At 44.5% G+C, this 27,805-nt stretch overlaps 2 protein-coding genes across 5 annotated transcripts in view; one reads left to right on the top strand and one right to left on the bottom strand.

The window, feature by feature from the left end:
- LOC135109501 (uncharacterized) overlaps positions 1-3,067 on the top strand; it is a 28,825-nt gene extending 25,758 nt beyond the window's left edge. The window contains exon 21 of the mRNA XM_064020881.1: positions 36-3,067. Within this exon, the coding sequence (XP_063876951.1) occupies positions 36-198 (163 nt within the window). The 3' untranslated portion in view covers positions 199-3,067. The remainder of the gene's footprint in view (positions 1-35) is intronic.
- LOC135109922 (nascent polypeptide-associated complex subunit alpha, muscle-specific form-like) overlaps positions 1-27,805 on the bottom strand; it is a 69,980-nt gene that overhangs the window by 4,059 nt on the left and 38,116 nt on the right. For 2 of the 4 annotated variants that reach the window (XM_064021818.1, XM_064021819.1), the window contains exons 4-8: positions 9,811-11,883; positions 8,904-9,041; positions 6,671-8,467; positions 6,371-6,526; positions 3,224-6,167 (exon numbers count right to left, since the gene is read on the bottom strand). In XM_064021818.1, the coding sequence (XP_063877888.1) occupies positions 5,095-6,167; positions 6,371-6,526; positions 6,671-8,467; positions 8,904-9,041; positions 9,811-11,883 (5,237 nt within the window). In that variant the 3' untranslated portion in view covers positions 3,224-5,094. Of the gene's footprint in view, positions 1-3,223; positions 6,168-6,370; positions 6,527-6,670; positions 8,468-8,903; positions 9,042-9,810; positions 11,884-12,161; positions 12,302-12,803; positions 13,018-27,805 lie in introns of those variants that run through there. The other 2 variants (XM_064021821.1, XM_064021820.1) reach the window with 2 other exon arrangements.

Genomic DNA, 27,805 nt, shown 5'->3' with positions numbered 1-27,805 from the left:
AAACAACGGGTGTGATGGCGTGTTCCCTCCTCCAGGATCAAGAGGTCGCGCACGCCAAACGCCTACCGCTCCTCCGTCACCCCCCCACCCCGCTCCTCTGCCCCGTCCTCCCCCGGGCGCTCCAGGAAGTCCTCAAACCCGGCTTCCCCAGGCAGATCCAGAAAGTCCTCAGCCTCCCTCTCCAACCTTATCCTATAGACACAAAGACAGGCGGGGTGCGGCTCATACACCACTCATACATTCACCTCACCAGTCCACCAGTCCACCAGTCCACAAGTCACTCATCCATGCACTCCTGATGCCACGCCACACTTCCAGGACATCACCAGGCTAAGTTACAAACCCTTAAATTATTATTAAATACACTGATTATTTAAAAGCTTTTGTGTGTGTTTATGGTAATGGAAATATTCACAATCACAGCCTGACTCAAGGAAATCTTTGTTAATAATAAGCATATTTGCTCATGCCAAAATATTATTCTCATTTGAAAAACTCATTTTTATTTTCTTTATTTATTTATTTTTATTTTTTTCACATGGACGATATGCCGTGTAACAGTTTTACTCTAGATTGTCTGGCATGAGCTACAGTAACGTCCCTAGCAAGGGTTTTCTCAAGTCAGGCTGTATTAACTGAAATATTGCTTGCTTAAAATGCGAAGATTCTGATGTGTAAACTGTGATGTCCCTGCAGTGTGTGTATGTGTGTGTGTATGTGTTTGTGTTTGTGTGTGTGTGTGTATGGGAGGCTTACACATGACAAGGCTGACCTGTCTGTCTGTCTGCTGGTGTATTTATGACAAAACATATTAATATTTAACATGAATAACAATTAATTAATATATTCCATTATCTATATGTAACGTGATGCATTTGACCGAGGCATTTTCTAAAGATGTTGTGGAGGATGCATTATTATAGTGCATTTAATAAGTGGAGAGGGCAAGACAAAACTGTATTTGTTATTAAACCCTATGGTGCATTTGTTTGTGTGCATGCGTGCGTGTGTATACGTATGTGTGTGTGATGAGGCGCCTTGTGGGGACCAAACTACACCTTCAGGTTGTAGAAGGAAGGTAAACAGGGTATTGCTGACCCATCGTTATGCAGGTGCTATGTCCTGAGGTGTGATGGGACCTCTCGTGCGTTGCAACAATGGCATGCTACTTATGAACGGGGAAACAGAGAGATACCACAGTGCTTTAAGTTTGGATGAATTTTCTTGCTAGTCTTTCCCCACTTCTTCCTGTCTCTTGTGACCTGAGAGAAGAGGACATGCAGGACAGGAGAGGAAAGCATGCTACCTCCTCCTATCTTGTCTACCTTGAGAGGAATGGATGTGCAGGATGGGAAAGGGTGGAAAGTGCTGGCAAGAAACTGTGATCCCATGTAGAAATAGGCAAAAGCTGAAGACAAAGGAGGAGGAGTAGTAGTTTCTGACTGTGCTGGAGAGATTAAATGTTCACAAAACTACAATTGTATTTGGTTTTCAATACTAAACTGTCACAAAAGTTGGACAGGCAAACTTTTCTTTTATCCATTAAAAATCACAAACGAGTCAGTCAACGTGTGAGTTCTGCTGTGCTGTTTGTATTTAAATTAGTGTTTGAATATAAAAAGAAGTGCCTTGGAAATACTGTGTTAAGGTTGTATACAGCATGCCATTTCATACATGTTAATGAATTGTTAAACCTTGCAATGTTTTAAAGTTTATTAAAGAAATGTAGTGTGTGTGTGTGTGTGTGTGTGTGTGTGTGTGTGTGTGTGTGTGTGTGTGTGTGTGTGTGTGTGTGTGTGTGTGTGTGTGTGTGTGTGTGTGTGTGTGTGTGTGTAATACTTGCCAAAGATAACAAGAAAATAACCAGAAGTATCTTTTTATGTATTCAAATCTGAAAGTCTAATTTGAACTTCAATTATTTAATGTTTCAAATATTACAGAAAACTTTATCCATTGAGACAAACGTGAGGTGATGGGTTGAAATGTCCGTCAGAAAAGAACCAATGACAGTGTTTGTGATCCTGAAGGCTGGATTGTCCCCTAAAGACTGTATGTTAATGTTTGTTTTGGCACCACAAGTCACCAGTTCTTCCCCCTGAGCTGCTGTAATACTTCATGGAGAACTACACTCCAAATATCTTTAGTTACTCTTAATCCCATTACTGTTGTCCTTCAAACTAACCATTGACGTGGAGTTCATGTAGTTTTCTCAAATATCTTATGTTCAAATCCACTACTTAATTACACCTAAACTCATTTTCATGTCAGACGTGCCAATGTAACAAATTCACCAATAATGTATTAATGGAGTTTCACTGCCATTTATCATCACTGTCATTGCTGTCAGACATTAATAATAATACGTTTAAGACTATTGATGTTGCAGCTTGCGACTAACTTCATCTGTGATGGTCATTCCATTTCAGCCTCTTGCTAATAGCTGGAAATGTGTTTGTGACGTGCAGTGTCAGGAGAAAGGTCTGGCCTTCGTCCTACTTCCTGTCCTAGTTTCCCCTTACTGATCCAGGCACTTCATCATCACACCTTTTCCTTTGGCTGCTCCTATTAGGGACTGCCACAGCTTATAATCTTCATCTTACTGTCTTCTACATCATCTGTTACAGCCATCATTGCAATATCTATTATTTTGTCTGCTCCCAATGGGGGGCCACCACACCTGACCACCCATTTCCACCTGTCTACTGTGTTTTCTCTTAAACCCACCTCTTGTTACACTACAGTATCTACATCTCAATGAAAGATACTTTTTCCCACAAGCTATCCGTCCCTCACTGAGTGCAATGAACAATTCACAGACCCTCCCTATTACTGTGCCAGATATGTTGATACCTGGAGAGCAGTAACACAACACTAGCTGGATCTTTCTCCTCCCTGAGCACTGCATGTGTAAGCTTGGATCTTTGTCTCTGTGCTGCACACGCTCTGAGTGTGTGAGCTTGTTCGAATTATGCATTCCGGAGGCAGTTGGTACATTTGTTGAAGAAATATTAATGTTTAGCTGTGAAATGTTGAGGTTGTGCCAAGCTTAATAAAAAGTTGTTACTGATATGATCTCTCCTCACCCCCTACTTTGAAAAACTAAGTGCAACGTGCACATGTAACTGTACAAACCTAAATAGGGGAAGTTAATTAAACAAGAGTGCATCAACCTGACTACAGGAACACCATCTATTCCTTATTACAACAGGCACATAACACTCACATTTTGATGGTGTGGAGCCAAATGTCCCCTTCAGTGGCTGGTGAGGAGTGGGCTTGGTCTAGGCTGGGCTGAGAGGACTTTGGCAACTTGACAGGACTTGCCCGCCTTCTGATGGGCTTTTCCTGGGTCCTGTCTGGGCCTGATTAGACTTGGCAAAGTCTTCAATGGGTTTGATGGGGTGGTCTTAGCTGAGTTAGATGAATGGTCTTGGTCTTGGCAGATGGAAGAAAAGTATAATGGTCTCTTGCTCTTGGAGAATCTGGTTATCTTGGGTGAACATGAGGAGGATCTGTTTATCTTCAGTTCCTGGGTGAGGGCACAGGACTGGTTGTCTTGGGTGAGGGTAGATGAGGCTGTTTCTTGTCATGGGTGAATTAATGATCAACTACCTTGAAAGCTCTTGGGGGGAGAGTAGAGAAGGGTTGGTTGTCTTGGGTGAACTTAATTATCTGGCTGCCTCAAGTTCTTGGGTGAGGGCAGAGAAGGATTAGGAGTATTAGGTAAGGGTAGAAGAGGCTGTTTCTTGTCATGAATGAGTAGGAGAGAATGGGTCTGGTTGTCATGGCTGAGAGTTGCAGGAACAAAAGCTTCAGATACAAAGGAGTAACACTTCTGAGTATTACAAAGTTGATGCCAAGAGCAAGCTGCCTGATGTGAAAAGTATACAAACAATACCATTTATAACCAAGGTGGTTCAGTCAAGTGGCTGTGACTTGTCTTGAGGAAACCTGGCAAATATAATTAGGTAATGAGAAATTAAATGATACTTTTGATAGTTTTGACTGATCAGTCAGTGATGCAACATTATAAGAGACCAAGTGACAAACAATAATAATATAGTAATTTATAAATAATTTCAAAATGGAACAGCCTTGGGATAATAAAGGAACTCAGGCAGAAGTTTGTGTAGGTAAATAACTTACTAAATAATAAAGGAACTGAGATCCACAAAGGAGTAACACAGCATCCCTCACTATGACTAAGGAGAGAAGGTAACTTTCCACTACATTACAACCTCCAGCAGCACCAGAGTGACACAGATGATGAGCACACCCACACCTGGTGCTCATGGCTCAACACACATTCACAGGCATTGCTCAGAAGCAACACAATCCTGCAGCAGAGTCATGATGAACAGTACGTGTCAACACCCAGACATAGTAGAAGCACATCAGCAAACCATCACTTTGGTGTTCCCAAAGACGCAAGGTGCAAAACTGAACGCATTCCAGTGTCCGGTGCCATCACTCGTTTCACGTCGCTTACATTCTCTTTGATAGCAGTACACTCACGGAGTGCATGGGTACCAGTATTGCTTCTTTGTCTCATTTCTGAAGGCTCACCACCACAAGATGAACTGCTTCACCACACCTGAGGGCACGCCTGCTCAGCTGCTCGCCTCTGCTTGAAGCTTCCATTCTTTGGGACACACATCTCACCAAATGTTCCTTGCATTACACAAGAGCACCAATAATAAAAGCAAGTCCACATAAAATCACATGAATAAAAAACTGAGTTTCCAACAAATAATATTGATAAGCAGAATCCTTCAAGATGAGATTATGGACTAAGACAATTCCGTGAACTTTTGAGATTCTCTTGAGATTCTGTCGAGATACCAATTCAGTTAGTCTCTTCTCAAATGTACCTGTGAGTTCTTTGGACATTTTAGATTGAGTCTGTAAAAATTCTCGTTAAGGCATTTTTCTTGCACTGTACATGTCGGCAAGACTGAGCTGTGTGAGGCACAGCAATGCAGGTCTGCTGCAGGTACATCATGTGCTGGTGTTTAGCAATGGTGATGCTGCCAAGTGAGCGAGGCACCACACAGCACCGGCAAGTCCCTCACACGCTGCCTGTTGCCAGCCTCCTCAAATCCCATTCTGCAGGCGGCTCTTCTCCCCCTTGATGCCCTTGATGCCCAAGGAGTGATACTTGAGGAGGAAATAGAACATGGCCTGAGCATCAAAGGGACAGATCCCAAACTTGGCAAACTTCTCCATCACTTTCCTGGGAACGGCACGGCCACTCAGGAAACTGATGATGAATGGGGCAAAGTTTTCCTCCAGCAGTGGCTTGTTGTCGTGGGAATCGCTCCACTCCTTGACCACGCGGCCCCAGTGCCAGCGCAGGTGGTACCCCATGGTCCATTCAGCGGGACTCAGCACGCCCGTGATCTCCCGTGGCACAGAGATGAGCTGCACGCCCTGTGCCACGAAGCGGTCAGCCACGGGCACCACAGATACCCCAGAGATGTACTCGCTGGAGAACAGTGCTGCAGGGAAGTGCACAGCGCGCCTCCTGAGCCATGGCACGAACACATCGCTGACAAACTCCAGCACGCAGTCCCTGGTGAGCCAGCCATTGGCAGACGAGCCGAGCACCCACTCCCCGCCCCCTGCCACGCGGCGCAGCGACTCGAACAGCCGCTCTGGGATCACCATGCGGGGGAAGATGATCATGCCGGGCCCCACCTGGCCGTCAGCACCGAGGGTGAACAGCACTGACACTGTGTCCTTGTTGCCAGGGCTCATGACGGGCAGGCCGGGGAACATGCGGTGGTACTTCACCTCCCGCGTCTGCTGGTCCAGGAAGAAGTTGAGCTCGTGCAGGTAGTAGATGCGCTGTGGCGGCACACCGTGAAACTTGACCATGTCTACCTTGAGCCTGCTGAGCCACAGCCGCACCTCGTCCTGGCTCAGGCCACAGATGGGCTGCCTTGCCTCCTCCATGGCCTGCAGGCGCCGGCAGTGGGTGTTGTAAAACTCCACGTACCAGCGTTTCTCCTGTGTGGTGCAGCAGAAGGCCGGGGTGGGCCTGGTGGTGCAGCGGGCATACAGCAGCTGCTTCAAGGTGTGGGTGATGAAGGACTCTCTGGTGGGCAGCCCAGCATCCACCAGCTGGAGCAGCAGCGCCTCCACTACTGCCATCACCTCTGGCAGCCCTGCAACATACGGAGACACATTTGTACCGCCCAGCACCTGCAACACTGCTTCTGTCTGACATGAACACCCTTCATTCACTCAGCAGGACCTCTATTCTTTCCTTCCCCCTGTGTTTATGCAATCAAATACAACTCTTGTCTAAACGTATCACCAGGAAGTAAAACAAAAGCTGCCGCAAAAAAAAACAAGCCTTCTAACTCACACGTCTGGTGGCACTGGTGCTTCTCAACGCTGGCAGTGGATGTACTGGGTGTGGTGGTGGCAGTGGTGGTGGTGGCGGCGGTGGTGGTGGTGGCACTGGCACTGATACTGGATGCTGTCCCTGGGCCTGCACTGGAGGAAGCTGTCACTCCAGGATCTACAAGAGGAAGTCAGTTACTGCCTGGAGGAGGAGCTGCTCACTGCTCTGAACAATGTGAAATAATTTATAGATGAGAAGCACAAGGAAGACAAAAACATGACAGTACAGCAGTGACCACCTGCTGCTGCTGCTGCCACTCACCTGATGCCTGCTGCCGGCTGCCAGTAGCAGTGTCTCCCTGCACTACTGCTGCCTGCCGTGGTCTGGTGCGCTGCTCTGAGGACACCCGCGCTGCGTCAGGATGGGCTGGGTAGTATACCGTGCCAGTGGTGACCCTGTGGTGTTGTTCCTGGGGGTGTGGGGTGGCCTGGGGGGCTGTGGTGGCATGCCACTCCAGAGGGTGGTGGCGGCTGCCAGGGCTGGGTCTGGAGGTGGCAGTGGTGGGGGTGGTGGGGTGAGACTGTCCCTGGAACACAAGCCTCTGCATGTTGTAAGAGGACTTTGGGGTGTACTGAGGTGGAGGGCCAAAGTAATTGGGAGGGGCTTTGTTAGCGATGACGTGCTTGGTGTGGTTGATGACTGGGTATGCCCTGGAGGGGTGGCCCACCAGGCGGGGCCACGACATGCCCGCTGGCTGCTGGCTGTGCTGTGACCCAGCCCAGGAGGCTGTTTCCCCAGACTGTCCCATGAAAGACAGGGGAGGAGGCATGGCCCGGGAGGCTGATGGGCGGGCAGTGGCTGGCTGTGCCTGTGGGGGCTGAGTGTGCTCCCTGGGGACTGCTCCCATCCCTGGGGAGCCCATGAACATGAGGGGAGGAGCAAGGGGGTCTCGACTCACTTGGGGCCGACCTGACCACCCTTCAGGATGAGAGCTTGGCCCTGGGACTGGTCCTGGGGCTGGAACTGGGGATACTGCTGCTGGGGCTGTGGCTGGAGTTGTGGGTAGGCCTGGGACTGAGGGTAGGCCTGGGGCTGGATAGTGGCTATATCCATGGGGGACAGAATTTACCAGGGCCTCCCTCATGTGGCCCTGCTGGTCCACCATCACTAACTTGGCTCTATGGGGATGGCTGGCAGCTTGAAGCAACACAGCGTGTGAGGATGGGTGGGAGCTGGGACTCCCCAGTGCACCCATAATGGCTGCAGACACTCCTGCCCCGCCACTCATTCTGGTGGCAGGAACCTGCCCTGGGTACAGGTACTGTTGCTGCTGCTGCTGCTGTTGGTACTGCAGCTGCTGCTGCTGCTGCTGTTGCTGCAGTATAAGAACATGCCCATCTGGAAAGTAAATGTGAGGTTGTGTTCGCCCGGCAGCTCCTGAGGCAGCAGCCTTCTTAAAGTTTCGCACCTTTTGAGGAGGAGCAACAGCAGCAGCAGCAGCAGCAGCAGACACCTGGCCTGCCTGGCCTGACTGTGTCTGGTTGGCCTGGCTTGGTTCACCCTGACTCACTTGGCTGGCATGACCTGGCTTCCTGTGGTTCTGGCTGGGTCGTGGGGCTCCCTTGATGCCAAAGTAACCTGGGTCCAGGATGGGGCCGCGCACACCCATGCGGTCCAAGGTGGAGTTCTTGGACGCCTTCTTGGCAATGTCCAAACCCAACTCAAACAGCAGCTTGAGGTTGCCGGGCTGCAGCCGCTTGTTTCTGAGCACCAGCAGCCGCCGCCTCTTCACCATGTTGATGTGCAGAATGCCTGCTGCCTCGCTGAGCCTAGCTGGCACTGGTGGCTTGGCCGGCACCGGCGGCTTGGCTGGCACTGTGGGGGGCGGGGGCACTACGGGTGACTGGCTGCGGCTGGCAGGAGATGAGCTGGTGCTGGGAGACGGCGTGTAGTCAACAAGTCTTGCAAGTTTTGGAGGCTTTACAAGTCTTACTGGTTTTATGGGTGGTGGACGTGGGATCTCTGGCGATGGTGCTGTCGGGCGGGCCGGTGCAGCCGTAAGGGCCAGCAGGGCCTTGCGCACTCGCCGCCTTCTGTTCAGTGGGCGGTGGTACTGGCCTGGAAGTACAGTGAGAAATGAACAAGTAGCCACATAAGATCATGAGGGGAGCTGCAACAAGGAGTCATGCCTACACATGGCAGTACTATTATTAAATGGTACCAATATATTTCAAAGACTTTTCTCTCCCAAAACAGTAAAATATTCATTATCTAACCTTCAATTTATGAATTTTGAAGACATGACACTCCTCCCTCTTTTAGCACACAACAATATACATGATCTAACCTTCAACTCACAAATCTCATAACACATAAAATGCATATGAGCAAACAAACAACATTTTCACCTTAGAATAGTGTGTATTTCCACCTCAAGCAGTGCCTGTAGAAACCCTTGTCACACACTATTTATTACCCAATATTTAACTTGCAAATACATCTTCCACACACAGCCAAAGCACACAACACACAGCACAGAGGCACCAGCACCCACCAGCTCCCTGCAGCACCTTCAGGTGGCGACACAGGCGAGCACCACACGCAGGGGACACGTTGTGGGCGGCAAGGAAGGCATCACTGAAGCTCTTCTCTGTCAATCTCTCCACTCGCACCACCACCTTCCTGAGTCGCTCTGTGGGAGGAAATACCATCTCAGTTCCACATTCAGAAATGTTCTGCTCTCTCACATGGATATTTTCAAAGGCCACAGAGATGATTAACTGGGCTCTCAAGACTGTTTCTCCTGTTAATAATGTAGAAATTTTGTTCATCTGTCACTAGAGCTGTACAAACACCCTTAAAAATCCATGTTACTTCAACTAGAGCCTTTTGAATGTAGTGGAGGTGTGGCACAGAAGTATTTCAGAGAAAGGACCTTATACTCCCACCAAGACTCTTCCTCACACACCTATCCCCTGAATCACATCATTTACAAGTGTTAGTGTTTTAAGAATAAGTGGTGAGATGTAGGTACAGAGATCAAGACCATTCCTTCTAAACCTGTACCCTGAACATTTTTTTATCTATTTTTTTATGCAAGACAGACAATGGCCTAGGAAAACAAAACGGGGAGAAATAAAAGCCCACTTATGTACAAGTCCTTGAAGAGAAAAGCTTAAAGGATTATTAAAAACTGGAGGATAAGTGCCTTGAAATTATATCTACAAATGCTCTAGTGTTTCTTGAGTAAGTGGTGAGAATGTGCAGTGATTAAGACTCTTTCTCCTACACCTACACCCTGAATCACATCTGCACCTAGCCAAATACTCTACTGTTTCTTGAGAATGTGCTGAGAAGTATGTATAGTGATTACCAGCCTTCCTTCTACCCCACTGTCCTGAATCAGATCTATAGCGTTGCAGTGTTTGGAGTACGTAATGAAGCAGGTGCAATGGTCTTACTTTTTGTTGCAGGAGAAGCACGGTAGGCTGAAGATGGTAATGTGGCAACAGTTTTGGCAGGAGACGACAAACTTTCTCGCTTCAAAGTCTTCCTGGCAGGACTACTTGCGGATGAGGACAACGCTACAGCTGGGGAGGGAGTCTTCTTACTCTGAACCTCCTCCAGACTTTTCCCAGACTCTCTGTGGACATCCTGGGCAGTGGCAGTGGTGTGGATGATGGATGACCTTGGTGGAATACTTTCCTCCCTCAGCTGCTTCACTACAGAGGTTGGTGTGCCCTTGACAGAACAAAGCTCAGTCTCTGTCAACACACGCAGCCTCTTCTTGGGCACCAGGATGAAGGGCGTCTTTGCATTACTCTCCGGGGCATCTGTTTTCTGTGCCAAACTTGACGCCTTGCCTGAGAGTGCCACAGAGTCATTAGGCAGATCCTTCCTGTGGCTCTTGATCTTTGAGGTGGCAAAGAGTGGATCTGTGATAGCTGCTGATGTGATGGTGCGTGTAGCAAATGTGGTGGAGGTGGTAGTAGTGGTGGTGGTGGAGGACACTGTAGTTGTGGTGGTGGAAGGAGTAACGGATATGACTGCCACATAATTGACTTTGTTCACCACACTGGGGGAAGACTCAGAGGTGAGTGTGGTGGATGCTGTGGTGGAAGAGATGCTGTCTGATTGAATGGAGTGGCTGTCCTCACTTAGCATCAATCCACCTTCCACTCCTTCCTGTAACTTAATTCTCTTTGCCTGAACAACCTCATCAGATTCCTGCAACTTCCTGGACTTGACAGCCTTGCTCTTCTTGGTCTCATATGACACAACACTGTCCTCCTGCTGCTCACTCACTTGCACTGGCACTGTGGACACGACTGGAGCTCTGGTGATGGTGGTGACTGTGTTGGGCGCCGAGGCATTCGCTTCAGATGACACAGGAACGAGAGGAACACCAGCAGTGAGGATAAGAGAGAGATGAGAGGATGACATAGGCAGTGAGGTGTTGGTGGTGTTGATGACTCTCGGCCTCACAGCAGAGGTGATGACTGAGGGTGAACTGATGGAGAGATCTTGAGGAACTTCTTGTCTTGAGCTGGGTGAGGTGTGGTGAGGGGAGGGCACTGTGCTGGATGGCAGAGCTGATGTATAATGCTGCAATGCTGGTCTGCTGGGGGAGACAGACGCAAAAGGCAACTCCGATGACTTCTGCCTGTCTACTATCCACACTGTGTTGGAAGGAACGGCACTTGTCCTGGCCATCACTCTGGAGGGTGGGGGTGCCTGGTGGGCTGGCGTCTGAGCTGCTGCTTGGTGAGGTTTCTGGTCTGGATGGCTGGCTGGCAGAACAGGAATGTGGAGCATGGGACTGTGGGTAGGATCAGTCTTCATCCTTACTGCAAAGACTGTTCTCTGTCCCCCTGGTGGCTGGCTGGCAGCTCTTGGGTCCAGGTGGCCTTGCAGTGATGTGTCTCGAAGCTCAAGGGAATAAGGGAGACACCTGGAAGCCTGAGTGTCCTGTGGTTTGTTTCTTGAATGACTGATCCCTGAAGCTTCCACTCTTGGTAAGGGAATGAGAGGTGGAGGCCTTCGCACGCTGATGTGGTCCCTGGAGGGCTGTGCAGTCACCGGTGGGCTGGTCACTGCCAAGGGGGAGTGCATTCGAGTCTGGTGTGTGGCATCCTGGGTTCCATTCACCTGGGGACCGCCTGGTGGGAATGTTTGGGGTGGGATTACTGTTGGAGAGAACCATGTGGCTGATGAGGAAGAGGCTGCAGGCTCATACCGCTTTTGATGCTGCTGTGACTTGAGGCTCTCATTCCTCACAGCATGCAACGACTCACTTGCAGGGAACAGCTGGCGTGAGGTGCCCTGGAGGTTGGGGGATGTGGGGTGGGGCTCCAGGCTGGATTGGGGTGAGTGAGAAGCTGCCCTATTGGTTAAATACTTCGAGGAGGGGTTTGGGTGAGGCTGGAAGTGCTGAGAGGCCCATCCCTGTGGCTGAGGTAGAACACTGAGTGACGAAGAGGTGTGGTTGGGCATCTCCTGGCTCCTCTTCTTTGGTGGACTGGCAAAGGAGGCCCCTGTGGAGGAAAGAATTAATGAGATGGTGTAAGATAATATAAGGTACTTTCCCAAATATAAGTAATTAGAATCCATAAGTTAATCAGTGGTGAAAGATGCTACTGAGAAAGGCAATCAGTTAATATAAGACAAGGTATCAAAGTTCACTAAACTCCATCCCAATACAAGGTACTTCTCCCAAAAAAATACGATTAGAATGAGCAACTTAACAGTTGAAGGATGCAGCTGAGAAAAGACAAGAGCTAATACAAAATACATTATGTTAAAATATACTAACCTCCATCTCAAAATGTGGGATTAGATTAGCTATCCAATCTCCTGGTAATATATTTCACCACCACTTGACGCTGGTTGAGTGATCCCAGCCAACCCTTACCACCTCCACAGCCAGACACAGAAGGAAGGCTTGCTAGTTGCCCCAACAACAATCGTTTTTGCTCCTACCTGCCGTTCATGCATCAAAAACCACTTAAGACCTCAGAACTGTCCCCGCTTACATCACCTCTTCACAGCCACGGCCAGGGAGGGAAGGCTTGCTTAGCCGTCGCCGTATAAACTGATTTGTTTCTTCCTGCCGTTCATATAACCACCTACAGACACGTTAAGGAGTATCTGGTTTGCTGTCCCGACATAAACTGGGATGGACTTCTTTCTACAGCTCCCAGGTCTCAAATAAACATTAAGAACACAAAAGCTACCTCGATTTCGAAAAACACTATGACAGTCTGTGAATCACTTTCTTCGTCCCTTACAATCACAATCCCGAAATATGTATCTCCAATGCCTAACTCATCATCCAGCTCTTCCTGTACGTCACCCGGCCCCTCAGAAACACCATCCCAATTAGTGGCAGCCATGACGTCACTGCGGGTTGACTGCTTACCAAGTCATCACCCTTCACTTCCTCTAAATCACTCACTCCATTCCAGCTTCTTGACGTCAGACACCCACAGGCAATTGCTGAGTCTTTAGCAGCTTTTATCCGTGATATTAGAAAGGACTAGAGATGGAAAACAGGATGAACTCTCAAGGATTAGGCGAGACGCTAGGAAAGGACAAAATGGCACCGGAAACTGCATGGCAGAAAAGAATCGTGAAAGACCGCGGAAAATGATTTTTTGTTTTTGTTTTGTTTCTAAAAAAGAATTACGCTTTTTATATGTTTGCGTTTGTTTCTCTTAAAGATTCACTAAAGCGCTTTGAAAGAACGAAATGGCTTCCAATAACTGAATGAAACAAGAGAATCGTGAAACGCGTCTAGGAAAATCCAATTAAAATTCAAACGAGTGTAGGTTTTGTATAGAATCACGCAAGACTTTTATCTGTTTGGGTTTGTGTCGTCTAAAGGTTAAGGTTCTTGGCAGGAGAATATGATCCTTTGCTTGATTACTAAAGGTTGAGTGTCCTGTCTTGTTTTTACGTATCACCTCTTTTCGTCTTCCTTGCGTCCATCCAAAGATAAGACGGAATAATGGGTTGATAAGTAAACTGAAGTTCTTGTCAGGGAAATATTCTTCTTTGCTTGGTTATAAAATGTTAAGTGTCTTGTTGCCTTGTCCTCGCACCATCTGTTTCAGTCTGCTTTGTGGCCTCCCGTAGACAGCGAAGGACAGTTTAACGAAAAACCATCAAGAAAACGAGAGAGAATAAATAGACTGTAGGGAAATATGATTCTCTACGTGGTTAAATAAAAATAAAGTCTTCGTTCTTCCTTGCGTCCGCCAGAGAGGCAGACAGAAGGGGAGTCTAACGAGTAGCATTCAATAATAAGACAGAACAATTTAACAGAGCAGTCGATGAAACCAGAGATAAGAGATAGATATCGATATTTCCCTGAATAACAGACTCAATAACATTAAATACAAAGTAACAATCAGTAAAACGAGAAGATAAATGAATATATTTAATTGAGTAGTACCCTCGCTTCTACTCAAAGATATCAAATAAAGAGGAAACGTCAATGAAACTAGATAGAGAATGACAGTTGCAACGCGTAGCAATAATTTAAAACAGGAAATGATAGATAAAGACATTTCACTGCATAACACCCTCGCTTCTATTCAAAGATACCAAATAAAGAGTAAACATCAATAAAATTAGATAGATAATGAGTTTTAACGAGCAAGTCAATAAAAAAAAAGAAAAAAAAACATAATACACAGTTAAGAACATTTTCACTGCGCTTTTACTCAGATATTAAACAAAGAACGTATTTATTTCACTGACTAATAATCCTGCTTCCAACTATCCTCTATCCTCCGGCACATCAATATACCAGATTTTTAACATTTTTTTTCCCGCGCTCTTTTAAAATTCCCAACATCCCGCACGCGACTCAAGTTATTTGCGGAGGCTGCTAGTAGAAAGGAATTTGATTTAAAGTTGACTAAAATTCCAACGCCAGTGAGGAAGAAATACTTTGGGAAGCGATGTGCGTGTGTGTGTGTGTGTGTGTGTGTGTGTGTGTGTGTGTGTGTGTGTGTGTGTGTGTGTGTGTGTGTGTGTGTGTGTGTGTGTGTGTGTGTGTGTGCGCTCCTGAAACACACACGTTTATGAATAACAACACACAGAAGCTGCACATCCCCTTTATACTCGCTGCTCTAAATACACACACACACACACACACACACACACGATAAGTAGATAAGTAAAACTCAAACTACATAAAAAGGTAAAGAAAAACACAACACTCCATGACCTCTAACCCAGAAAATAAAGCTGCAAAACACACACACACACAAAAAGATAAAACGAATAAGAAAGACTAGATAAAATACAAAATAAACTATCAAAAGGGCGAAAGAAAAATAAAAAAACAAAAACAAAAACACACACCATGACCCAACCTCAAACTCTGAAAATAAAGTTAACAAAGAGAGAGAGAGAGAGAGAGAGAGAGAGAGAGAGAGAGAGAGAGAGAGAGAGAGAGAGAGAGAGAGAAAGCAAGAGCGCAACCCTGCAAAACTCGACACTAAAATTTAAAGAAAAACACGAAAAACCAAAGTTCTGAGATGAATCTTTAACCAAAAAGGAAAAAAAAAAAAAAAAAAAAAAACTCAAATATTAAAACACAAAACAATTCTGAGAAAATGCACTATGATACGAGGGAAAAAGGAAGGCTGAGTTTCAAATTTCGGGAGATTTTCAGGGAGGACGCTTGATGTTGAAACTCTGGGAAATGCGAAACAAAAAGGAGAGAAACACGGGACGCGGCTACACAGCTTTTAAAGGGGAAAGGTCTATTGGCGGGGCAGAATTCGGGAATGGTTCTGGGAGTGTGGAGATAGGAACGGATGGCAAGCAAGGGAGGACTGACTACACACACACACACACACACACACACGCACACGTAGATGATTAATTCTCATCAAATGTGGACATAACGATAAATATACATGTTGAGGGTTGAATAAATGATAACACGTTTATTATTAACAATTATGAATAAACACGAGGCTTTTGCGCAACGATAATGATGGAAAAACACAGAGAGATGAGGTAAATGTAGTGAGTTTACTCTATATGGACAAACGCGGAGCTGGTGTAGTGACGTATAGGGGGTTCCTAAGCTAAACCTTTACCTCCTCCTCAGTTTTTATCCTTAGAAACGCCTCCGTATAGCTTCCCCAGTTCCTCCTTCATAGCCTCCCTTCAATAACCACTCCATTTATCTGTTAAGTGATACAGTAAGAAATGAAACAGTGAAAGAATTGTAAACCTAAAGAATATACGTAAAATTAGTTATAAGTTTTCCTCCGTCAGGGTGAAACACGTTGATTATAAGGGAAAGTTTTGGCTTTTTAGCTACTATGTGAATGTTTTTCCTTTCATATGAGACAAATACACGTTTCTGGGATCTTAACATTTGTATTCGTATTAGTATTACTTCGGTTTTACGTCTTAAAATTTGTATTCGGATTAGTGTAACTTGTAAATCTTGTTAAAATTTTTCCTTGCTTCACTAATGCTACAAATTTTCATTGCTTTGCCAACAAGGAATAAAAGCGGAAAATAATGTAATAATATAAGCATCCACGTCCTTCACTTCAATAACCTACAGTAATATTCCAACAGTAAAGACTCGATACTCAGAATTCCTAAAGTACATCAAATATCCACTATTAAAGAACCAGAAATTACAAGAATAAAACTGAGCAATAACATGAACGTAATATCTGAACATTCCTGCCTAACAAACATTGATATACTCCACTTTCATAACCCAATATTTGAATAGTAAAGACTCGGCGCTCGAAAATCCAAAGTACATTAAATTTCCAATACTGAAGACCCGGAAACTGCCGAAATAACAGCAAGAATGTAACTAAATAAAAAAAATGAAAGTGATTTAGAGTTTAAGGACATTCTAACATAATTCACATCCTTTACTTTCATGACCCAATATTTCAAGCTAGAGTATAATAGGCTCGGCACTCGGGAATCCAAAAGTACATTAATTCTCCAATATTGAAGAATCGGGAACGGCAGAAATTATCACATTCCCGATATTAAAGGATAGAGAGTCTTGCAAATCAATACCAACACTACACGAATTTGGGAATATGAACTTCGGAGGAACAACGGAAAAAAAGTAAAACAAATCCATTGCAATACATAAAATTCAAACGAGAGAGAGAGAGAGAGAGAGAGAGAGAGAGAGAGAGAGAGAGAGAGAGAGAGAGAGAGAGAGAGAGAGAGATAACTAGGCTATCGCAAAACACGACAGCACTTTTTCATCTATCTTTTTTTTAATAATTTCAAACTCGTTCTACTTCCTGTAACCCAAATTATATCCAGTTTCCAGTAGTGCTCAGATATTGCACTCTTCCACGAATATGATGCCTAGTATGTGAGTTTAAGTGTGGTTAAAGGAACGAGTCTTGCAAATCAATACTAACACTACACGATTTTGGGAATATGAATTTCAGAGGAAGGATAAAAAAAAAAAAGAGAGAGAGAAAGAGAGAGAGAGGGGAGAAAAAAAAGTCCATTGCAATACATGAAATTCAAACGAGAGATAATTAGGCTATCGCAAAACACGACAACAATTTTCTATCATTTTTTTTATATATATATATTAATTTCAAACTCGTTCCAATTCCTGTAACATACAAAAAAAAAAGGAAAAAGAAAAAAAAAAAGAAAAACACACATCCAGTTTTCAGTAGTGGTAAAATGATATTACAGCCTTCCACGAATATAATGCGTAATATAGAAGTAGATAAACATCGCTGGTGTTTAAAATTTATACAGAAAAAGATATAAAACATTTCTGATTACACTGCTGCGCGGACCGGAGAATCATTATATATTTAAGACAAGGATTATGTTGATATATGCTGATAATACACGAATCCTATTATTACTCCCTTGACTATTACTACTGTAACTATCATTCCGTCTTTGTTGTGTTGCTTGTTCTTGTTGATTGTGTGTTTGTAAATGTTTTCAGGAAGTATGAGAAGAAAAATCGATGTGTGTTCTTGGTATTGTTGTTGTTGTTATTGTTGTTGTTGTTGTGTGTATTTGCAAAGTTTTTAGTGTGTGTGAAAGGAAATAAGAAGTTGTATTGATGAGTTAGTGTTGTGTTGCTGTGGTAGTGGTGGTGGTGGTGGTGGGGGTGGTACACTGAAAGCCAAACGTGAACTTGAGAAAAAAAAAGTAAGGGCATAAACGAAACAAACACACACACACACACACACACACTCAGAGAAGGATAAGCGCCAAAGAACACACCGTACAATTATTTCTCCTTTACACCCAACATAGCCATTAGCGCACAAAAAATGTTTCACCCTTAGTAAGTCGACGAAAAATGCTCGTAATAACGTTGGATGGAAAAACTAAGCCTCATAACAAGGATTTTTTTTTTTAGAGCATTAGTAAATTAAAACTATGATAATGCTACTATTACTACTGCTACTACTACTACTACTACTACAAGCAAATGGAAAAAAAATAAAAAAAATAGAACAGGGCAAGGGTTATCCCCACCAACCTCCTCTCTACCTCTATGATAGAAAACGGAGAACATGGAAATGATACAGAGTTAGGAAAGAAACAGGAGGAAGGTTCCCTAACAGACTAGCATTGGTGTAATCAAGAAGAGAGCTTTATTAATGGCACCAGGCTGTTTTGTGTTACATTCCTTATTTGAAAGATGATAAAACAGAGCAAAATCTATCGTTATTTTCCTCAATGTTTCGTACAGGTGGCCGCGAGCGAAAGACTTAGAGAGAGGAGAGTCGTGTTACCATTCTGTCTCTAATGATTTTCTCGATTAACTTAATTATAAATGCAGTTAATCTAATCAGATGGTAATTAAGGGCTTGTTTTTATATCTACTTTTTTGATGAGCGAGGCTATTCCCATTTTTATAACTTATTTTTACGTGAAAGTATTTTATTTTGAACTAATGATTTACTGGATAAGAGTCTTTAGTTCAGGGTGCGGTGCTGAAGTGTTGCCAGAGTCTCTTATATGATAGTGAACGAAGACCGCGACTCTGACATCACCACAAACTTGAGCTACACGTATAAGATATTAAATTTTCAATTCCACGAAGCATTTCCTTCACTTCTGCTGTGATACTGTCGGGGCTTAAAGATACATGAGTTTTTATTTTATTTTATTTTATTTTATTTTTTCATTATTCACGTCTTTGTATTTTTCCAGTCTCTTAGAAACCACAGTCCCCTTTACATCTGACAAAGAACACTGATATTTGAGAGAAGCAAAACAGCAGATCAGACCGCAAGAAGACGTAAACAAGACCACACAAGGGAGGCGTTGTAGCAAAGGCTAAACCTCCTGACCTTCAAGAACCGGGAACCACGGTGCCTGATAACAAGGCCATTACTCTGCCTGGGAAAGGTGGCTGTGAATCATCGAAGTTCCGTCCATTTTTCATCTTATATCAATTTCAGATCTCGTGAATCTTAACTGCCCCAACTTGGTCCACAAAGCTATTCTGATAAACATGTTACTAAACTTTCTTCCATTTTTCGTTTTATATCTCCCCTAACGTCTTGCCGTAACTCAAATGCTTAAAATTTCGTCCACTTGGATACTCTGGTAAAAGGGAAGATATATTATTGTACCAGGGAAGCACGAGACACGCTAAGTCATGACAAGTCCCATCCATTTTTCTCTTTATATCATTCTTAACAACCTCGCCGTGACTCTCAGACGCTTCAACTTTCGTTCACTTGCAGACTGTGATAATAAGAAAAGATATTCTATCAGAGAAAGGCACTAAATTATCACAAGTCCCATCCATTTTCAACTTTATATATTTCTTAAAACCTCTCCGTATCTCTCAGACGCTTCAACTTTCGTTCACTTGCATACGCTCATAAAAGGAAAAGAAATTCTACCAGGGAAGACGGCAAGAGGCTAAACCATTACAAATCCCATCCATTTTTCATTTTATATCACTCTTAATATCTCGCTGTAACTCTCAGGCGCTTCAACTTTCGCACACTCGCACACTCTGATAAAAGGATATGACATCACTACACAAGAAAACAAAGCTAATCCATCACAAGTCCCATCCATTTCTCTTTATAGCGCTCTTTAGATCTCGTCGTAGCTCAAACACTTTAAAATCCGCCCACTAAAACGCTCTTATAAACGGGAAGATATTATTCTACCACGGGAGGACGGCGACAGACTAAATCATCACAAAGTTCCATTCGTTTTCCTCTTTATATCTTTCTTAACATCGCGCCGTTGCTCTTAACTGCCTCACTTTGCGCCCGGTGAAATGCTCTGATAAAAGGAACGCATTTATCTGGCCGAGGAGAAGAATGTACATCATCCCAAGTTGTGTCCATTCACTGCGAGATGAACCCTATGATACACCAAGTCAATATCGAAAACGAAGCTTTTAGTTGCGTAAGGGAATAAAAAAAAATTGGGCGTCATCTAACATTTTAAATTTCTCCAACGCTCCGCTAACGTTTTAGAATTTATCAACTGGAAATTTCCATTCTGATCGCGCGCGGACGGAGTGGAGTGCGGAAATGTGGCGAGAAGGTGGAGCAACAGTTTAACAGAAGGTGGAGGCAGCTAGGTGGAGTACACACGACTAGCTGAACACACACACACACACACACACACACACACACAAAGGCATAAAGACAACGCAAGACATACAGATCCTCACCATCTCACCACCTCACCAGTATCACCGCCAGAGGACACTGCTGCTGCGTCACAGTCATTGCTTATCTCCCAGTTTAATAGAGGCAAACAGGCAGAGGCAAGCCATTACACAGTCTGGCATGTGCAAAGTTTTACGAGCATTTTCTTTCCCCATAAAAAGTTGGGGAGTCCAAAAAGTTTCCAAGTTTAACATAAGCGAGGAAAACTTTTGAAAGTGATGGTGATGGTGATGGTGGTGATGGTACTGTTTGTTTTTGGTATACATATGTGTATTTTGATTTGAAGATTTTAGCTGATATACGAACGCAAAAAAATGTAAAAAGAGAAAGAAAATGAATGCCGCAATATTGTCAAGACGCATACAAGTGGAAAATTCCGGAGCTCCGAAAACCGAGGGAAACGAACCTTGAAGCAACAAAATGAACCACTGAAATTAATCTTCCATTTATTTCCCGAGAGAGAAAAATTCCTTTTACGAAGAAACAAGGAAAAAACAAAAACAGAAAACGAGTAAATGAACGCAACCCCGAACCCCAGAAAAGAATGAAACAGAAAACGGATAAAAAAGTCAAAACCGAAACTAAAGAAAAAAAGAAGAAAACGAACAGCAGAGTCCTTTCAGAATGAACGAAACCAAAAGAGAACAGAAAAGACGACACAAACGGAAAGACAGCCACAGACACCAAGGCACCACTGAAATAGCAACCCAAAAAAACCTCGTAAATCTTTCATGAACACCCAAAATGACGCTGAACCCACGAACGAAGCACAATGATCGAACACACGAAGCAGAACGAGAACGAGCGATACCCAAAGAGAAACGCTGGAGCTATATTAAAGCCGGCGCAGACTGGCTTGCCTCTCCCTCCCTCCCTCCCTCCCTCTCTCCCCTCACGACCTCGCAACTCAACCCAAAAAGATATTGTGTGAGGTTCGCCCGCCCGCTCGCTCGCTCGCTCGCTCGCTTGCCAACTCGAACCAGACCACCAGACCAGCAGACCGCGGGGCCGGTAGACCTCTCTCGTTACTCAACCCCTCCTCCCTCCCCCATCCCCCATCCCCTCCCCGTCACACTAACTAACCTTGCGTGTGTGTAAGGGGAGGACGTGTTGTCATACTTACGTGTTGAATAGGACGTTGAGTTCCCGTGTTGTGTGGGTTGGAGGGGAGAGGTTGTGTTGCCGTGTTCATTAAATCCGTGAGGTTGAAAGAAAACAGAGAGGGTGAGGATGGACGGAAAACTTTAGGGACGAAATGTGGATGCGTGAGGATTGTAGGAAATTGTGCAGCAGTCAGATTTTCCCTTTAATGCGCTACGAACATCGGAAATTACTCGGCGGTAAAGTTTAAGTCATAACCCTTTTCACTTTTTATCCCAAACTTCAGCGAACGAATGAATGTGGGAACGCCGAGAAGGATGGATGAGCAGATGGCTTAACAAGAATCCATTGAGGGAGGAAGGGAAGGAGATGGAAAGGAGGAAAGGTGAAAGAAGGAAGGCTGGCTTGCCGAGTTTATCGAGAGAGAGGAAGTCGAAAAGGAAATGAAAAAGAGAGAGGAAAGACGGTAGGCAAGAAAAAAAAAATGAAAATAGAAAAGAAAGGATAAAACGGAATGGTAGCTTAACAGGAAGGAAGAAAGTCTAAATAAAGACTAGGAGGAGGACCATCTGGAAGGAATAGTGGCTTGAGGGATGGATGGATGGATGGCTCAGCAGGAAGGTCTGACTCTCATTGTGGTGACTTAGAGGAAAGAAACCCATCTCCCTGCGGCCCACCAATCCCAAACGCTGTCGAGTGTTGTTGACAGGGGGTTAGGGAGCGGGAGCAGAGGAGGAACCGCCGTCTGATAACTTGAAGGGACTTATCTGATGGGTGAAGTAGGCACTCTAAGGGGTTATGGAAGGTGCAGGACGGGGGGGCGAGGGAGGAGGCATCTGTCCACTCCAGGGAAATGAAACCTGGCATGGATGAGACGCATCTTTCTTAAATTCTCTTTCTTTCTTTCTCTCTCTCTCTGAAACCGCGTTCTCGAATAGCCGAACGAAGAGAGGAAGCAAGGAAGGGAGAAGAAAACGGAAATACGCGAAGCAGAGGGAACATCGCCACCAATTCTACCAGCATGAAAGTGCAGAGCGAACTATAAATTTGAGCAGCCCGATGAGGACCCGGCCTGCACACCACGACAATCAAGACCTAAGTTGAGACGCCAGCACCGCGCCATCTTCGTCCCTTCAGCAGCAGCCAACAGACCTATCTTTTCCGTCCATCCCCGGCAGCCCACAGCCTCCAGGGAAGCCCACGCCATTCCCGGCCCCGAGAAGCCCCCGGCAACACATCACTAATGGGGGACGCTGGTCTGGAAACGCGTCCCAGGCTCAGGCAGGCCACCTTGTGAAAAGTACGAACGTTTCTGAAATAATTCGGGCGCCGGGGTGAGCTCGGGCTGGGAATTATGCCAGTAGCGTTGGTCTGCCTCACTGGCTTTCGTTCAGTGGAATCAACCTTCCCTCCCGCTTCGCTCAGCTCCCCGCCAGCCGCCGTGTCTCGTGGGGCGAAGAGACGAGCCACCAGCCTCTGGTTCTCGACTCTATGTAAAATGAGTCCTGTTATCGGGGTGAATGTGATGCGTGAGCGAAGCGAAGCGAGTGAAACGCAGCGAGACGAGTGAAACATTGCGAGCCGACACCAGTCAGGCCGCCGTCGATGTTGCCAACTCGTGGTCAATGCGAAACATGTCGGACTATCAGCAGTGTTGCCACACGCTGGGTTGCTGGATAAATTCAATACCTATCACATTCTAGGGCTGCCTGAAGGGACGCCCTGTGCAACGGAACGAAGCGCGCAGCACCGTCAGCACACGCTAAGAGGACTGGGTGCTGCTTGGCGTTGTCAGGCCAGCACCTAATGGCCTGGTGGAAGTGGCGGTAGCAGCAGCCACCCCACGCACATATCGGAATTCCTAGCAGAGTGCACCAATAAAGTGAGCTTGGAATGATTGCGTCTCCCCTGCTCCCTCCCCGCGGCCGCTGCTCCATGGCCGCTGATGCAAAGAGAACGCAATCCGGGAGGCTCAGCACGGGTTCTTTGTCCGCCATTACGACCAAACTAACACACGAAGCTTGACAAATCTTGGAGGGATGCAAGGCAGTGAGTCTGGCAATGCGTGTGGCGAGTTTATGCAGTCTGCAGTCACGGCTTCATGAGTTATGGCGGAATATAAACTTTGGGAACTTGGCATACAACGAAAACGGGAATTCGGTGCCGACATTTGGGAAAGGCGGCGCGAGGAGGACGATTTTTAAACCTTAGGTAACATTAAACCTCGCCATTAAACCAAAACTCTCTAGAATCCAATCTGTTCCAAGAGTCTGCTTCACGGAAAACATACTGCTTCACTTAATTGAACCGAAGCGTCCCGAAGCCTTACGAATCCTCGAATCCTGACTCTCTGACCGCCGGGGAACACTTTGGGACATGAAGCCGGAAAGTTGAAACCTGACATGGCGTGACGAGGACACCGAGAGAGAGATTACACCAAAAGCCTTCCCTTCACTGGCGAAGAAGCGACGTTTCCCTTTATAAAGATTCAAATTCGCATCCTTTTGACAAACGTGGAGGTAGTTTGGCAAAGGTAATTGAGTTTTTCCACGCACACATTAACTATTCCTTTTACATCTTTCTGACAGGCCGCGGGTGTGTGTGTGTGTGTGTGTGTGTATGTGTGTGTGTAGTCGTGTCGGAATTCAAGAAAATATATAACCATGGAATGTATTGTGCGTATACCGCAGTATAAACCTTTTAAAATTCCACGGGGAAAATGAACGGAAGCGTGCAAAAATGTAACGTTTGAAAATGAACTCACGAAAAATTGGAAAAAAAAAAAACGAGAAAGAAAACAAAATATATATCATGAAAAGAAAACCCGGGAAATTGAACAATCACATTAATTAAAAAGAAAATGTAATACAGAAAACATTTCCAGAAAATTAAACTGCAGAGCCCGAGTCGGCGGTTCAATTTGGAGAAAAAGCTTCCTTCAAAGAAAACGAAACCCTGCTGAAAGAACATGGGAGAGGCGCCCAGGGAGGAGAGCTGGGCCGTGATCATCTGAACTCCCTAGTTGGCAGTCTTCTCTTGTAAAGCTGGCGTTCTGTTCCGCCCCCCTGGCACTCCTGGCACCCCTCCCACCAGCGTGCCACCCCTGCCGCCCCTCCACCACCACCACCACCACTGCCCCTCGAGACCGGCACTGCCTTTCCCGACTGTTGGCAACCTACAGCGAACCATGGCAACCATTTTCACCGCGCCCTGTCAGTTATTGGAGGAACTGCGTCGCGGAGCATTGCACCTTGCTAGGATGAGGAGGAGGAGGAGGAGGAGGAGGATTGGAAAGATTACGAGTAAGATGGAGAGGATTAGGATGGTGCTGTGGGAGGGAGGGGTGCCCAAAGGATGGTTTTTGAAAGAAAGGTGTTTTTGTCAACATTTTAGGATTGCTTGGCTAAATTTAAGATTAGGATTGTCACGAAGAGTATTGGGAAGAATGCGAGTAGGATGAATAGGATTAGGATGAAGGTGAGAGAGGAAAGGGTGCCCAAAGGAGGGTTTTTGAAAGAAAGGTGTTGTTGTTATCTTTTTAGGATTGCTTGGGTAAATTTAGAATCAGGACTGTAACGAGGAGGATCAGGAGAATGGGAACACGAGTGAGGGGATGTTGTTTTGATGACCTCAGCGCTTGTTTGATCCTAAAGACCTTGGTGTAGTGAATAACAAGACGGGTAGACAAAACAAACTGCGAGGTGGACTAAGAGTGGGTGAGGAGAGAAGAGGAGGAGTGTGTGTGACTGTGTGTGTGTGTGTGTGTGTGTGTAGCCGTTAGATCTTCCCAGGTTTAATCGAGGCGAGTCATGTTTTGACTTCAAGCTTATATCAAGACTTGGGTACCGTCCACTGTCAGTCATAACTATGGTTTACACAAAACACTTACGAAAGCCGTGCGTGAGTGAGGTAGCAGTGGCTAAAATAGTAATGCGTAGGGGTTGAAATACATGCAATTTAACACTTCCAAAGGTAATGAAAGACGATGTAAAGTGAAATAAATGGAAGTCAATCCTAGGTTTCTGGGAGTACCTCAGGGTGAGTTTTTGTCATCTACACCATTTTTCTTTTTTACTCTCTCTCTCTCTCTCTCTCTCTCTCTCTCTCTCTCTCTCTCTCTCTCTCTCTCTCTCTCTCTCTCTCTCTCTCTCTCTCGTGTGTGTGCTATCGTACCACTATTCAAGAAAATATTTAACCATGAAGTGCATAGCGGCGTGTAAAGCTATTTTCTTTTGATTGCACAGAAAAGTCAAGACAAATTTATGAAAGTGTAAATTCGAAAATGAGTCACTTAGAAAAAACTAGAGAGAAGAAAGTATAGCGTGTGTGTGTGTGTGTGTGTGTGTGTGTGTGTGTGTGTGTGTGTGAGAAAAGGTTAATTTTTTTTTTTTAAGGCTCCTTGTACGCCTCAATCTTTCTAGTCTCTGAGCCGCCATCACTTGCTTTTTTTTTATTTTTTTTTTCCTAGCCATCTGATTAACCTGTCCATTAACCTTCCTTCTGAGGCTGGGGAGGTAAACAGTGTTGCTGACGACATTAAACATTCTCCTTCCTCTCCTGTTTCTCCTCCCCCTTCTCCTCGTCCTCCTCCTTTCAGAAAATGGACATGTATACTGGCTAATGATGAAGATAATACATTTTTTTTTTCATCACTACTCTCATCATCAGTATTAAAGGGATAGTGAATAAATAATTAAATAAAAGCAACCCTATAAATTTTATCACTATCAGTATTATACGAGTGGAAATATAGTGAAATCATACTTTTTTCCCGTTACTATTATCACTATCAGTATTATGAGTAATGGTAACTAACAAAACACAACCAAGAAGCGACAAAAATACAATAATTCTTCTTTCATATCAACGTATCTTTATTTACAGGAAGTCGATGAAAACATGACAACTTTTAGCTCAATTGCCATTATAATCATTATTTTCACTGGGATCATTATCACGTGGGCGGTGTCAAGGATTTGTGAGTTTCCGTGTATCTGATTCTGATCCTCCTTGTAATCTTGTCATTTCATTTCCTGGTTCAATAACAGTTATCGACTTCATTGTTGTATTGTGTTCCAGTGGCAATCTTTTCCTTCTCCACCTCCTCCTTCTCCTTCTCCTCGTCTTTATTCTCCTCCCTTCTGTCTTATCTTTTGTATCTCTTCTGTATCTTTCTCCATTTCTTCCGTATTTCTTCTTTTGTTTCTCTCTCTCTTTCTCTTTTGCTCGTTTTCTTTCTTTCTTTCTTTCTTTGCCTCTATTTTCTTCATCTCTTCCACTTCTCTTCTATATTTCTTCCGGGTATTTTCTCTATTTATCTTTTTTGTCTATATCTTCGTTTATCTCTTTTTTTCCCTTTTCTTTTGGACATTTTCCGTTTATTTCTCCTTTTTTGGGGGGCTACATTTACTTTTATCCTTTGTTTCTCTTTCTCTTCTCTATGTATCTACTCTATCTCTTCTACAGCTCTTCCTTATCTCCTCTTCTGTTTTTAGTGATTTTTTTACCGTCCGCTGTTCCTCTTCTTCATCACTCAGGCAAGGAAGTCGAAGCATTCCTGCCATATTCACGCAAGTTCGTAACTGTTGACCGCCCCACATCACGAAAACTCATATTTGACACGCACCTCTCCCTCCCTCTCTCTCTCTCTCTCTCTCTCTCTCTCTCTCTCAGGTGAAACAATAGCACAGGTAAGGTCCAAATGGATCAATTAGCTCATCATTAATTCCTATATGAAAAAATGGAAAAAAGAAAAAAATTATCGAAGTTTTAATTAAGGTGCATTATTCAGCTGTTTCCAGGACCATTCACTTATTGACAAACTTCCCAAACAAAGTGATTCTTGGGATTAAACCGGAATTAAAACTGTGTTGCCAAGGTTTTCCAGCCAGAATTCTTAAGTATTTCATTTGTTTCTCATCTATATTTTTGAACTGTAAAGAAGCCGTGTGTCTGTCCTGTCTGTGTTTGTCTGTCTGCCTTTTGTTCCAGTGTTGAGTTTAAATTTAAGATCGATACGTCCCATCTTCTGAATTGTAACTGTCATAATGTTCTTTAAGTCATTGTATATTTTGTTTTGAGGGCGAGTCGTGTTTTCACCGTATTGAGTTTAAGGTCGGAATGTTCTGCCTTTTGAATTCTAGTCCCCAAAATGTTCAGATTCGAGCACAGTGTCTTTTGTAAATACTGTGTGGCTGATGTTTCTTGAAGACTGAACATTGTACACATCGAAATGATCTTTTGAAACTCCGCAATATTAATAATGAAAAATGAAAGTGTACTCTATTGACATTTCCTTTTTTTTTCACACTGTAATGAATAAGACTAATGAAAAAGAAGGCTTTTGACAAATGACACCGCTTCGTTGATAAATTGACGCCATGATGAATACAAACTAATGAAAAGAAAGCAATAGTAATAATAATGACACCTTTCTCACGCTCTAATGAATAAAATCTAAATGAAAAAGAAGACAATGGTAATTAGTGTCCATAACGTAATGAATAAAACTAATGAAAATAAAAAATGATGAACATACTTGCATACTATGATGAAAAATGATAAAGAAAAAGAAGATAATGATAGCTAATCAAACCGTAATGAATAAAAGACTAAGGAAGAGAGAGAGAGAGGGAGAGGGACAGTGATACATAGT

The sequence above is a fragment of the Scylla paramamosain genome, chromosome 19 (assembly GCF_035594125.1).
Source record: "Scylla paramamosain isolate STU-SP2022 chromosome 19, ASM3559412v1, whole genome shotgun sequence".
Classification (NCBI taxonomy): domain Eukaryota; kingdom Metazoa; phylum Arthropoda; class Malacostraca; order Decapoda; family Portunidae; genus Scylla; species Scylla paramamosain.
Note: the sequence above shows the minus strand (reverse complement) of the source record. Positions and strands in the feature narration are given on the sequence as shown.